This window comes from Orbicella faveolata, unplaced genomic scaffold (assembly GCF_042242905.1).
Source record: "Orbicella faveolata isolate gen_17 unplaced genomic scaffold, um_ofav_v1 contig_34, whole genome shotgun sequence".
NCBI lineage: Eukaryota > Metazoa > Cnidaria > Anthozoa > Scleractinia > Merulinidae > Orbicella > Orbicella faveolata.
In genome coordinates this window covers 15806899-15819670 of record NW_028301563.1, presented here as the reverse complement: position 1 = coordinate 15819670, position 12772 = coordinate 15806899, and the positions used below count along the sequence as shown (strand labels likewise).

General features: G+C 41.8%; 1 protein-coding gene across 3 annotated transcripts; it reads right to left on the bottom strand.

Annotated features, from left to right (window-relative positions):
• Positions 1 to 1541: 1541 nt before the first annotated feature.
• LOC110043813 (hemicentin-1-like) lies at positions 1542 to 12349 on the bottom strand. Of its 3 annotated transcripts, none has more exons than XM_089271855.1 (7): positions 12149 to 12349; positions 8998 to 9258; positions 8057 to 8413; positions 6541 to 6822; positions 5666 to 5899; positions 4808 to 5080; positions 1542 to 3977 (listed from the first exon to the last, which is right to left on the bottom strand). In XM_089271855.1, exons 2-7 carry the CDS (start codon positions 9251 to 9253, stop codon positions 3448 to 3450), a joined length of 1932 nt encoding a protein of 643 aa, XP_089127981.1. In that variant the 5' UTR covers positions 9254 to 9258; positions 12149 to 12349; the 3' UTR covers positions 1542 to 3447. The 3 variants fall into 3 exon arrangements, with proteins under 3 accessions (XP_089127981.1, XP_089127979.1, XP_089127980.1); XM_089271853.1 differs by lacking the exon at positions 12149 to 12349 and adding an exon at positions 11508 to 11718; XM_089271854.1 differs by lacking the exon at positions 12149 to 12349 and adding an exon at positions 11508 to 11711 and having other exon boundaries at positions 1542 to 3971.
• Positions 12350 to 12772: the final 423 nt, after the last annotated feature.

Below are 12772 nucleotides of genomic sequence, written 5' to 3'. Positions count from 1 at the left end.
AGCTAACTAAAGCTACCTCTGCCGCAAAAAAATCGTTTGATGTCTCTTTAGTTTGTCGTCTCAATTCTAATCTAAATTTGATGTCACCGCATACAATAATACATAATTATCGGTAACATTGCAACCTGTAGTATCTTTACTGAAACGTTTATAAATCAACGGTAGAAGTAATTTTGTGTAATTATATACTAATTTCGCAGCATAACTTGTTTCTGTCTGCGTGGTTAACTCTCTATTACAAGCAAAACATTCCTAGAGCTGTCTCTCGAACCATGTACTCGATCAGTGTGGCGGTTACGCGGTTTCAGAGATTTTCTCTTTTCAAACTTATCAGTTCCTTTGAGCACTGTAACGGCAGAATGAAGAAAGTAAACACCGATATGGGACTAGGGTATATGAAGGTATGTATACAACAGCATGCATGCGTCTTTGTGTACTTACTTGTAAATTTGGTACATAGCTTTGGGAGTACAATCTTTATCTGAAAAGCCGAGTTTTCGTCGTGTATTAGCCCCGACAGAAATATAGTGCAAGCGGTCGTATCAAACCTAATACGCTTATAATGCCTTCTGGCATGAACTTCCTTTCTTTCTCAGAATTGTTGACAACAGTCTAGGACGTCGTTGTCACAAAACATTGACCCTTTGATATCGGTAAGCAAATGTGTGACGAGTCAAATCGTTAAACGAGTTGACGACGAATATTTTTCTTGAGTTACGCTTATGCAAGTAGTTGCTGCGACATGAATAAAAAATAATAAGACATTGAGCAGTAAATTTGACAATCAAAATAGCCGGGGTAATTTGCAATGAAGATATCACGCTCAAACGAATATCAAAATAATAATTATGTTTTTGTAAAAAAAGGGCCATTTTAAATACGCACCGGCCTTTCTCTCTCGACCTTTTAATTGCCATTTCGACCGAACCTTTTTAGCACTCCCCTCCTCTACGTAAGAAGCTAATCAGGATTACTCTGAGTATTGCTCAACAATATTCAGAATTTTAAAGGAGGAAAAGTTTGGAGAAAAAAAGAACAAAAAAAAAAAAACACGGTAATAACATTCTGAGACATTCTGCTGTTCCGGTGACACTATAACTTCATAATAACAAAGTTGTATATATCCGTTTGAACGGGGGTAGGGGGGGGGGGGGGGGAGCGAGCCATAAAGCGACACTTTATTTGACGTGAGATTGTATACGGATATCCGTGAAATGTAGTCCGTTCTGAGATGTGGGCGCATTTCTGAGAGAGAGGGCAGCAGCTCGAGGAAAACTGTGACGTATTCGAGGAACAGATAAAGTTCAAGGGGAAATATAACAGAACTTCTTGTTACGGACATATCTCTCAACTGCGGACAGTTTGTGACGGCGGGTTTTGCCGCTTTAAACTCTAAGTTGAGAAAAACGGGGCGGTTGCAAAACTTGTGCGCTTGACTCTGGGAACTTTCATTGACTGGGAATTGGTTCGGAGCAACTCGCTTGGCTGCCATGAAGGAACTAGTCACGGGTTCCAACGGGTACCAGCCAGATCTGCAGCTATTGGATAGGGACACTTTTCACACGTTTATTCTTGTTTTCATATCGTAATTATAAATCTACGATGTAAATCGAATTACAAGGATACGGAGACTCTCTATTTAGGATAGCGAGGTACAAGATTACGTCATCTTAGGAACAATTAATTGAAAGTAGCATGAATAAATTCAGCTGCATAATAAATGAAGGCAGCTTGAAGCCTTGATAAATTCAGCAGACGAATGGTAAAGTTTCCAATGTACATCTGCAGATTGTATTCACAACTTAAGAAACTGTATTAGGGCAGCTTACAATTCAGAGTGTTTTCAGCCTAAAAAGCTGTGGACAGGCAGCTTGTATCATTATAAATTGAACTAAGGGAAGATTAAATTTACTTTTTTGCACAATTTTGTTTGATCAGCGTAAACTACGGATAATTTGAATAAGATAATTTTAGCTATCTGAAATGAATGAGTTGCGAATATCTAATATGCACAATTTTCAACTATCTTAATTAAAGCGTTTAAAAATATTGCTAGATTGTATAAAATATGTAATATTTTTTGGAAGGAATTTGCTGTTTCAATGTACCTTAGGTTGGCGATTTTTCAGTCTATTGTCCAAAATAAACTGATGTTATCTTATCTACCATTAATTGGCCTCCACCAATGAGATGAAGACAAAAAAAACAGTTCCTTTAGTGTCAGTTCAAAGAATTAAGTAGTATCGCATGAGGACCCAGAGAACTCCTGTAATATAGTGACGGGGATGATCATGCGTCAGTAGGGGATGGAATTCATGGCTCGGTACCACTTAGGGTGTTGGAATCGAACATCAATGCGCAAGTTATCCCGGTAATTCTAAGGGTATCGAGCTTTGTCACATCAGGTTATCTCCACCCACCACCCTCCCCCTTCCTCCCCTCACCACCACCACTACCGCCACCTCCCGTTTTAAAAAACGGGAACCGGTTAGGGGTGAAATGCTATTCGAGCCACGCTCACTGATACAAGTTTTGGTTCCCTTTAGCGGTTCATCCACTCACTTTCCTGCAGAGGTCTTTTTGGGCATAAGAGCATTGTTTCTCTCGAGCCACTTGATGATTTTCGTTATTCTGTTTATCATTCTGAATTGTTGAACTTACCTATTGCACAAGCATAAGTAGAGAAGTTAGATATTCTTTCGTTCCATGCACGTTTTGTCACTTCAGCGAAAAGCTAACATATTAATGATAGTATAATTAAATAATTGCGCAAGAAGAATTGGAATACAACAACTAACGGATAATTTTGAGAGAAAAGCTTGGATAAAATTGTCCTTTCTAAGCTCCTCTTAAATGAACGCCTTTCACTGAAATGATAGACTTTTACTTCAGTACATTTCTGACCAGCTACAGGCGTGAATATATTTATATACATGCTCCAAAGTAACTTAAACACTCTGACATACATAGGTATAACAACTGAGACGTCAGCTATTTAATTAAATCTTTAACGACGACTAATGACGGGTGATGTATCCTACCCGCCGACTAAGCATAACAGGAGCCGTAACAAGTTAGAGCTGTTGCGAAAGAAATCTTTGGTTTAGCTTTGGCCAAAATGGGTCAAAAACCTGGACACAGGTTCCTTTACTCTTCTACGACTTATTCAAGCCATTCTCCGCTTAGCTCAAACTTAACTTAAAATAACAGGCTAGGGCAGGGAAGAGAGAGAATTGGGAATGAGCTTCTCTCCGTCTCCCCTAGTCTTACTCTTGTTTTCTCCAAACTCCAAGTCCCAACCCAGGTTTTATGTTGGGTTAACAACCTTGAGGAGTATCACAACTGAGATGTTCTATTTCGACCAGCTAGTGGATTAAAAGACCAGAACGAAACTTGTTCTTATAACAAAAGTCTTAATGGACCACTATACAGTGATGTCCACTGTACCTACATATCAGAGGAGGCCTCCGAGGCATCCACATTAACGTATGGACGTCTGCCTGTATTGCTGCCTGCCACCACCGTGCTAAGCCTCAGTGGTGCATACATGCAGTTGGCAGCGCTGTCGTTACGGTTGCTGGGTGAAATGTTGGTGTAATCAGGTCTTCGGACTTGCGGGCCATCCACTTGGTGTTCAAGGTTATTATTTTCCCTGCGATTTAGGCTCATGTAAGGTCCGTTTGACCCAGTCCAGGTCTGGATGACGTCGTAAGGGAAAACCTCGTCGTTGTCACGCGTGGCATTCTCCGTGTGTGACACAGGTCCTGGTGATTCAACGTCTTCGATGGTCACCATCTCGGTGGAGGTAACGCTCTGCGTTGTCATTTTTCTGGGCTTGCTTAGCTTGAGTATCCGTTTTCCTATGCTGCTGACCGCAACACTCACAACGAAACAGATTGCGAGAAGAACGGACAAAACAGCAATGATCCAAACCAGGGACGCTGAGCTGGATTTGGTTACCTGGTTCTGGACTGTTTCTAGGAGACAAGAAAAAACAATCTGTGTCAGTGGAATCGAAGTTGTGTTTCCGAGAAGCAGAATAAAATTGTCATAATTATGTTTAGCTTCATGCAGTAACTGTGAGGCTGGCCACTGTACATACAAACACAAAGACATCACTTTAAATTCCAGCCAGTCCCAGATCTTCGGTTTTGGGGTAGCAGAGAAGCAGAGGGAGCAGGGAAAGCAGGAGGAGCAGGGGGCAGGGAAAGCAGGAGTAGCAGGGTAGCAGGGGGAGCAGGGGGAGCAGGGGGAGCAGGGGAAGAGGGGAGCAGGGGAAGCAGGGGAAGCAGGGGAAGCAGGAGGGTCAGGGGGCGCAGAGGGAGCAGGGGGAGCAAGGAAAGCAGGAGTAGCAGGGGAGCAGGGGAAGGAGAGGAAGCAGGGGAAGCAGGGGGAGCAGAGAGAGCGGGGGAGCAGGGGGAGTAGGGCAGTAGGGGAGCAGTAGGGCAGTAGGGCAGCAGGGGCAGCAGGGGGAGCAGGGAATCAGGGGAAGCAGTGGGATCAGAGGGAGCAGCCAAGGTTCATGTGGCTTCCTCTCTAAATATGCAGGTGACTCATGGGATATTCCATGGGACCGTATACCACTGGAAAGCGTTCCGCAACTAGTATAGAACTAGTGGTGCATTTGCCAATGACCTTGTCATAGAAGCTTTATAATGCGGTTTTTCAATTTTTGCAGAAACACCTTTCAAAGATCGGGGACTCAAAACAATTTTATCCCGACGTTTTCTTACCACACCAAAACCGCTTTACCTAGTTTAGACATCCAGCTTAGATAAATATAGCAAACAAACATGGACTCTCTTACCTGGTTCCGCTACAGGAGAAATGACAAGAGATTTTGAAGCACTGCCGGCCAGATTTGTCACGTGACATTCGTACTCGCCAACAGCTGTGTTCTCCTCCAAGGAAATTTTTACGGTGTCTGTTCCTTTGGCCAGCGGAGAGCTATCTTTTCTCCATACGTACTCTGGTGGATGTCTGTTAACAGTGTCGCAAAGTAACAGAAGCTGTCGTGTATCTTTACCGTTGTCGTGTTGTCTCAGAAGAATTCCTTTCACATCACTAATCACAGGCTTCTCTAAAAAATTAAAAGTTGCATTAACTGAATAACATATTTTATGTCAGTTAGGCATTCATGTTACGAAAGTATGGACTAGAAGCCCTTCTATTTAACTTGATAGAAACACAGAACATTTTGGAATTAATCGATAGATTTTACTTAATTGTCCTCTTATTGGTTTCTAAGGGAGGGAAAATCAGTAATATTTTCTGTGTTCCTGTCGAGAAATAGAAGCACGCGAGGAACGTTTCGGAGAATTCTTGAATGTTGCGGAGACAGTTTCTTGTATTTCCTGGGGATTTCTCGTACTCTCCCTGTCTAATTTTGTAACTCTAGAACTCGATAGAAACATGGAAAATGATTTGTATGCAAAACCAAGGTCGAAAAGAACAAGAATTGACGAGGCCTAAACCTCGTCTGCCACCGCCAATTCCTACGCACCTCGTTAACTCTTGGGTGCTCTCATTCAATTTCAATCCGCACGAATTTTCATCGAGCCCGCCTGAATATTTACTGGTTTGAGGATTTGAACTGGCGTATATTTTCAGTTCGTTTCGACTATACGCTGTTTCGACCGTTACTTGTAGTAATTTGCGCACTTACCAATCACAAGGACTTTCACTGATCCTCTAGGTCCATTGTCCACTGCGCAGTAATACATGCCCTCGTCTGCCGCAGTAGCAAGGTCAATGGAATATGCTTGTCCACGTGCTAATGGAGTGGCGCTTTCGTCTTTGTACCACGTGATTTCTTGATGTGATTGACCACACTGCAGTGTTATAGAGTGGCCAGCAATTACTTTGGCGTTCTGCGTGGAAGTCACAATGATAGGAAGACCTGCAAGGCAAAATCCAAATTAAAAGTGATGGGAAACAGCCCCTCTTAGTGAATGGGTTCCAAGGAGGTTTCAAGGTTACTAGTAGCTTTCTAGTTCTGCTTCTGACTGCGGCAGTTACTTTTCGTGTCAGCCTTCGGACAAAGCTTATAAACCTTTAGACTGTAGACTTATAGGGACTATCGAGTTGAAGGTTACTAACATGCTGCGAACTGGTTATATACTACTGTTGCTTCCAGTGATTGCCACTAACTGTATCTGGGTAGCGCTACTTCGTAAGCGTGAAATATTTTGGTTCAAATCTGAAAGTGAAGAAATGAAAGTGAGGAGGGTTAGGACTGCTTGTCCACACAAAGATTTAGATGCCGCTGTTCAAAACCCCGAGAAAACGAGATGCATGAACCAAAAATAAATCACAGTATTCGACAAATGGCCAATGCTAACTGGATGTCAAGGAGTGGTGTCTCCCTGGGAGGGCAGTGTGGTAGAGTGTGTGGGGGACGTAGCGGGGAGGAGGAAGTAAACGATCAAAATAATGCTTAACTCGTGCTGGCTAGCTACCCTGAGCCCTGCCAGCTTTTTCAAAAACTGAGTATTGAATTAGCTCACACCGATTGTACAACCATCCGCGTAAACGACTTACCTCCCTTCCTGTTGATTGACACATATGACGAGCTCGACCCATTGCCTGCAGCATTCTCGGCTTGTACCCTCACTCTATATTCTACGTTTGGTTGCAGATGTGTCAGTAACAGAGATCGTTCCTTTGAAGAGGATTTCCGTGATACAACATTTCCATCTGAGGTCGACAGTTCCACGTGGTAGGCAATCACTGTATCGCCGGACGCTGGCATGCTCCATCCAACACGAACAGTGGTGGAATTTATATGCTCTATACTGACATCTTTGGGAACATCAGGTAACACTGTAAAGTGAATCAAGAAGATTTAATCAAATTAAGTAAATAAACTGCAAAGCCGTGAACAAAGATCCTGCTTGATTGAACGTTGGATCTCACAGGAGATCTAATCAGCCAAATTTGAAAAGTAAAATGATGAGAAGTCAAAGACTACTGCAAGGCTGATACAACGTGGTATATTTAAAACAATATTTCGGCCGGCCAGACCAGTCTTCTTCAAGTTTAGATGTTACTAAATTATAAAAACGAAATTACAATATTAAAAAAATAAAGGCTTAAGGTTATCACGATGAGGGATTGAAACGTAAAGAGCAAGTTGTCGATAGAACTGCTCGCTTTTCCACCTACTCTTATTTCTATAATTTTTTTGGCGCACGCAAAGAACAAAGGTGCATGTTTTGTTTCGCCGCCAAAACAAAACGTCTAACACCCTTCAGCTACGCAGTGTTGCCACTATTAAACGAGCTACGTCGCAGTTTGCCCGTCTTGAAAAGTTATACCTAAACTTTTCACGTTCGTCGTTTGTAATCCGTGTTAATCTTCTCTCTATCCTTAACTATCTTTGTTCCTTCATAGTTTACTATCGTCCCTTTGCTGTTTTTCTTTCTTAGTAAACTACTATTTTTAGGTTTCCTGCAATTAAAGTGTAATTCTATGCGTGGCCAAAATAACTAAGAAATATCGTGACTGAGCTCCTTCAAGGTGTAGGAGAGACCACATTGACGGAAGTAGGCCGAAGAGGGCTTGATCATGAAGTGCTTGACATAGTTCAGGCCCGAATTTTTTCAGGCTTTAATTTCACAACTGCTTAAGCTGTGTGTATAACTGCGATGATCAATCATATCTTCATATCTTTCTCCGCAGTTCAAATATATGGTCTTCCATATATTCACTTGTATTCTTCACAATCTATGGGTATATTACGAACTCACAATGTGACCAGTTCCCAGTTGGCTTGATAGCTCAGTTGGTAGAGCACTGCACCGGTATCGCAGAGGTCATGGGTTCGAGTCCCGTTCAGGCCTGAATTTTTTTTCAGGCTTTAATTTCACAACTGCTTAAGTTGTGTGTATAACTGCGATGATCAATCATATCTTCATGTCTTTCTCCGCAGTTCAAATATATGGTCTTTCATATGTTTACTTGTATAGTTTAATACACTCAAATAACGCCAAGAACTAGACTTGTTGAAACAAGTCGTTAAACTGATAATCAAGCTAAGGAACTGTAATCCTCTCACCTCGTTCACATATAAAGGGGAGCTTTTCTGTGCACTTTCCCAGTGTTCTCCTTATTCCAACGATCTTTGCGCACCGCCCGTTTCCAGACTGGGGATTATGAGAATTGTCGCCAAGTAATCTGAAGTGAGCCCCTTTCAGTGAGCCAATCCAAACACTTGATGCGTTTACTTGCTTAGCAAGGTCTCTTATGAAATCCAAAGATTCAGAATCCCTGGAGACCTTTGCTAACCGCGCAGAGGATTTATTGCAGTAGTCATAAGCTCTGTACCAGCTCTCAAGCACCGTACGAGCAGAATTCATGAAGCACGAGTTCTTGTACAGGCTCCAACCATTTGCGCAAGATGGTTCTCCGGGCTCTAAAGGGAAACAAATATGAACGACTTGTGAACACGATAATAATATAATGAGTGATTGAACGGTTTGGTGGTGATAAAAACAAGTTTTTTTTCCACAGCTTAGTGAGTGAAGAGCGAGAGAATCATTGCCGAACATGTAAGAGAGAAAATTTCTTCCTTCTATCAGTTCCCTCAGTATTCCCCACGCCCACCTTTCCGTCCCACTCTACGCATCACGGATTCTATTTTGTTTGGGCTCTCGGCGATCATAAGACTCACACACGGGGTCTGTGAACCGATCGACAAACGTTGTGATAGTCAAATTTGTTCGTTCATTGACGAGGTACCTTGTTAGAACAGACGTGCATAAAGAATACATCCAGGCTTATTCGAGTTAGCATTTATTTTTATTTAGGTTACTTTGACTTATGGCTTTCAAAAGGTGATTTGGATGGTCGCATTTAGAGGTCACAAAAAATTCGAAAATTCCCTTAATTTCAAAATTCTTAGTATAGTTTGATAGCCAACTCTATAACCGGACGCACTACATCGCTTGGACGCCAGACACCTCTAGAGGTATACGTTAAAATTGATAACACGTTTACCTATGACGTTGACCAGAATGTAATGCCTTATTCCCCAGAATCCCCATTCTGCTGCAGAACAAGAATAAAACGCCGTGTCATCCACGGTTGCCTTGGTGATGGTAAATGAGGGCCCAGTGGAAACGTGCTTTTCAAGGCCCTTTTGGTTCCGTGCACCTTTGTACCAATAAACCAGATGTTTGGGACTATCCCTTGGTTGGCATGACAACGTCAAATTTTGACCTGTGTACAGAGTCAACTCTTCTGAAAGGTCCATCTTTGCTATTGTGAAAAATGAAAAATTGAGAGAGAGTGAGAACATGTTGTTATAACAAACAATAAATTTAGTGGCTGCTGCCTTTTTTATTTTGTCTTGCAAAACATAAAGGCCTTGTTCCACACCAATCTTGCTCTCTCTGCTGAGGAGATGAACAAGGAGATGAACAAGTGTTCAAAAAGTCGCTAAGTTAGATTCTTTAACTCGAACAAAAGGCACTTTACCCGAAAAATATCCACCGGCCAAAAACATTGTTTTCCTAGTGTCGTCTGCGCGTATCTTTTGCTTCTTTGTCAACTGATGTTTCCGGCCTGAAGTGTTTTTTTATATATAGATATTGAGTTTCATATGGTCGTAAAACTAAAACGGAAGTAATCACTCTGGTCAGTCAGAGAGGAGGCAGTGAACCAGTCGAAACTCAAAGTAATTATATATAGCTGACGTGAAGCCCGCGGGGAAACGTCCGCTACAGTTGGTTTTGGCTTTACTTCTCACTGGATGAAAAACCTGCGCAAGTTTTTTAAGCCAATCGTTAATGCAAAATCAATTATTTTTCGACACTTGAGTGAAAAAGGTTCTGACAAAGAGTTACCTGTTTTGATGACAGGCGTTGAGTATTGATTTATTGAACATCTTTACTTCATTATTTACATTTCAACACGAATAAAATAAATACTTCTGACAGTACAAAGAATGTAAACTGGATGTGGTCGAAACTAGGTTAAAATTATGAATACTTATATATAATCCCGGGGGAGATCACTCACCGAAAACTTGGGTTTGGGTATGCGCGCGATTCGTGATACCCTTAGATTATTTAAAACAGATATACATATGATGTTCCTTTAGCACTAGTCCCAAAATTGCAGCTCTATTTCAGACCAGACATTACCAGGAACTTCGTCAGTTTGCTTTCACATTTGAAAAGGCTTCAAAACCCCGATGTTCATTGAATTCGCACTTCTCATGAAACGAATATGACAAAGATTAAAAACGTTTTGTCTAGGAATAATATTCCTAACTGCTGGACAGAGTAGACAAACTAAAGCGCCGCATTTTCCTGTAAAGCTTATATTAGGGGAGTACCCTAACCACCACCGACCGCCCCCGAGTAAGTAATGAGTGATCGTGGATGAGGTATTCCGTCGTGCTTTCACCACACAATATTATTTTAGCCTAAAACATAACCGCAGTTTTGTAGGAAGTCAACATACGGTAACAACGAGGTCAAGCGCGGGGCAGCGACTTCGGAAAGATTAGTTTTCGTGGGCACGTTGCTCTGGAGATAACTTCCTACTTCCGCTCCTTACGTCAGAGAGCAGAATTCTTTTGAAACAAAAGTTGGTCGGGTTGTCACGCAATGGAACAAAAGAGTTACGTAACGCATCTATCGCGGTCATTGCAGCAGAGAGACGTTTGTTGTTAGCCAGCTGCGATTAACAAGGAGGCCCTTTCTTTGGAGATTGGATAGAAGTGGACCAGACACCGGGCGCGAAGGCTGAAATAATTACTGTCTGGTTTGAGTTAGCAGGATCCATAGGTCATACGAGTCATGCAAGTCGTAAAGAGTTTTGGTAAAATTTGATAATTTATACGCCCTGTGTTAGCCTGTGTATCTCACCGATTTTTTCCTTTTTCGGGGAGGGAGGCTGTGACACAGGCTAGCCAAAGACAAAAAGCGATGAAAGGAATAGTTTAAGCAAAGGTCAAAACAGTGGTTTGGTGAAAGATAAAATAAATGAACGATTTTTTTGCTGTTTCAGATCGCCCGTTTCATTACATGCCATTTTTTGAATTTGAAAACGTTATTTCTAATCCTATCTTTTTGACGCGAACTTTTACACATTTAGCAGACTGTCTTTTAGTTGTTGTTGTTACTTATAAACGTTTAGGCGTAAAGACGTATTTCTAATTTAAACTTTAAACTACATACATTGTACTGTTTTACATTTCCCTTTATGTTAATTTGATTTCTAGGAACGCCTGTCTTAATATACTTCCAGTCGGAGGCAATAACATGACAAACAATCGTCAATACTTGCATTCCATACTTTCCTTTAAAATTCCAGGCATTCACTGCTTTACCTTAGAGCAATTTCATTCGATACAAATTCTTAATTAAGCTTTTATGGAAAAAAGGTCCTCTGTTGTTGCTGTTGTTGTTAGTTTTTTTTTTATCAAGAGGCACGGCCTTGCCAGAATTTATCCTAATACTGCTGTTAATTATTCTAATAAGTTCTGGTAAGCCTCTTACCTTCAGATACTACGGAATAGGTCACTGTGAGACAAATCAACACCATGAAATGCAGCAAAACACTCATTTTAAAAATCACAGCGAGGTTGTAGGGGAGCAAGCGTGTAAGCTCTTTGACTGCGACTCGCAGAATGATAGCGGGGGACATGAAACTGGCAAATCTACCAATGAAACAATCCATTATGGGTCGTTTCCGGTGGAAGTTGCTAAAGGTGAAAAAAGGTGACAGCAGAATTGCACGGAATCGCCTTAGATGACGCAAAATGCTTTAACGAAATCACTGAGTTAAGAAGCTGACGATAGACGGGTCAATATTCACGAAAGTCTTCCAAGATACTCGTGTCTGAAAAAGGAAAAAAACCAAAACACGAGGCTATTGATTCAACACCCTCCATCGAATTTGCTTCAAAACTGATAACCGGCCTAATTTGATATCCAGGAAACCGCAAGCTGTAACCGCACGTACGCACCGCAAGGCACTACCTCGCCGAATCGATGACAGCTTTTGAAAAAATCTTCCTTATTTTTGTAATAAAACTTTTCAGCGCCTCAAGGCAAAGCTTTTTTAGCGTTTCCTATAGCCTGTGCAGTTTGAGTGAACACCAAAGGAAGGTTTACAAAATTATGATTTCCGATCTTACCATTCTGTCACGTCTAATGGCTGTCAGGGTTCCAGTTCCTTGGATGGTTTGGTTGACCGTCTGCCTCACGAAAAGTCAGTACCAATTCGCCTTAAATTTTCTGCTCGCTTCATGATCAGTCTCTTTAATACCATTCAAGACCATGAACACCCCAAGATAGCAATCAATTGCCTCCTCCAGCTCCTCCTCAGATGACCTTTCTCAACTCTGCTTAACTTCGGTCGAAGCAAGAGCGGAAATAAACAGGAAAAACCTTAATAAACTTTTGGCTCTCGTCTCGATTTTTCCTACACTTGGATTGTTCTTTCACAGTGCCGATTTCCACAGAAGGGAAAGGGGGAGGGAACTCTCTTTACACACCAGCTGCAGTTCGTCGTACCATTAATTAGAGTTGAAATTCTAGTTTTTTTTTTGACCGCTCATAGTGTTACATATATTTACTTTTCAGTTGCTCCGCATTCTGGTATCTTTTAGGGCGCGTTTTAAGCTAGCCTACGAGTGCTAAATCCGTCGTGCGTGACGCGAAAGAAAACCATGCATCTACGGTCACGCTTGACGGACTACGCGAAAGAGGGACCACGGTACTCGCAGTATAGCCAGCTTCAGCGTAAGTCGAAAGTCAAA

Coding starts and splice junctions, on each gene's coding strand:
- LOC110043813 (XM_089271853.1), bottom strand. CDS start 11,688: ATGGATTGTTTCATTGGTAGATTTGCCAGTTTCATGTCCCCCGCTATC. Junction 8,414..8,997: donor CATTCTGGTCAACGTCATAG/GTAAACGTGTTA, acceptor GTTTCCCTTTAG/AGCCCGGAGAACCATCTTGC. Junction 3,978..4,807: donor TTCTCCTGTAGCGGAACCAG/GTAAGAGAGTCC, acceptor CTTGTCTCCTAG/AAACAGTCCAGAACCAGGTA.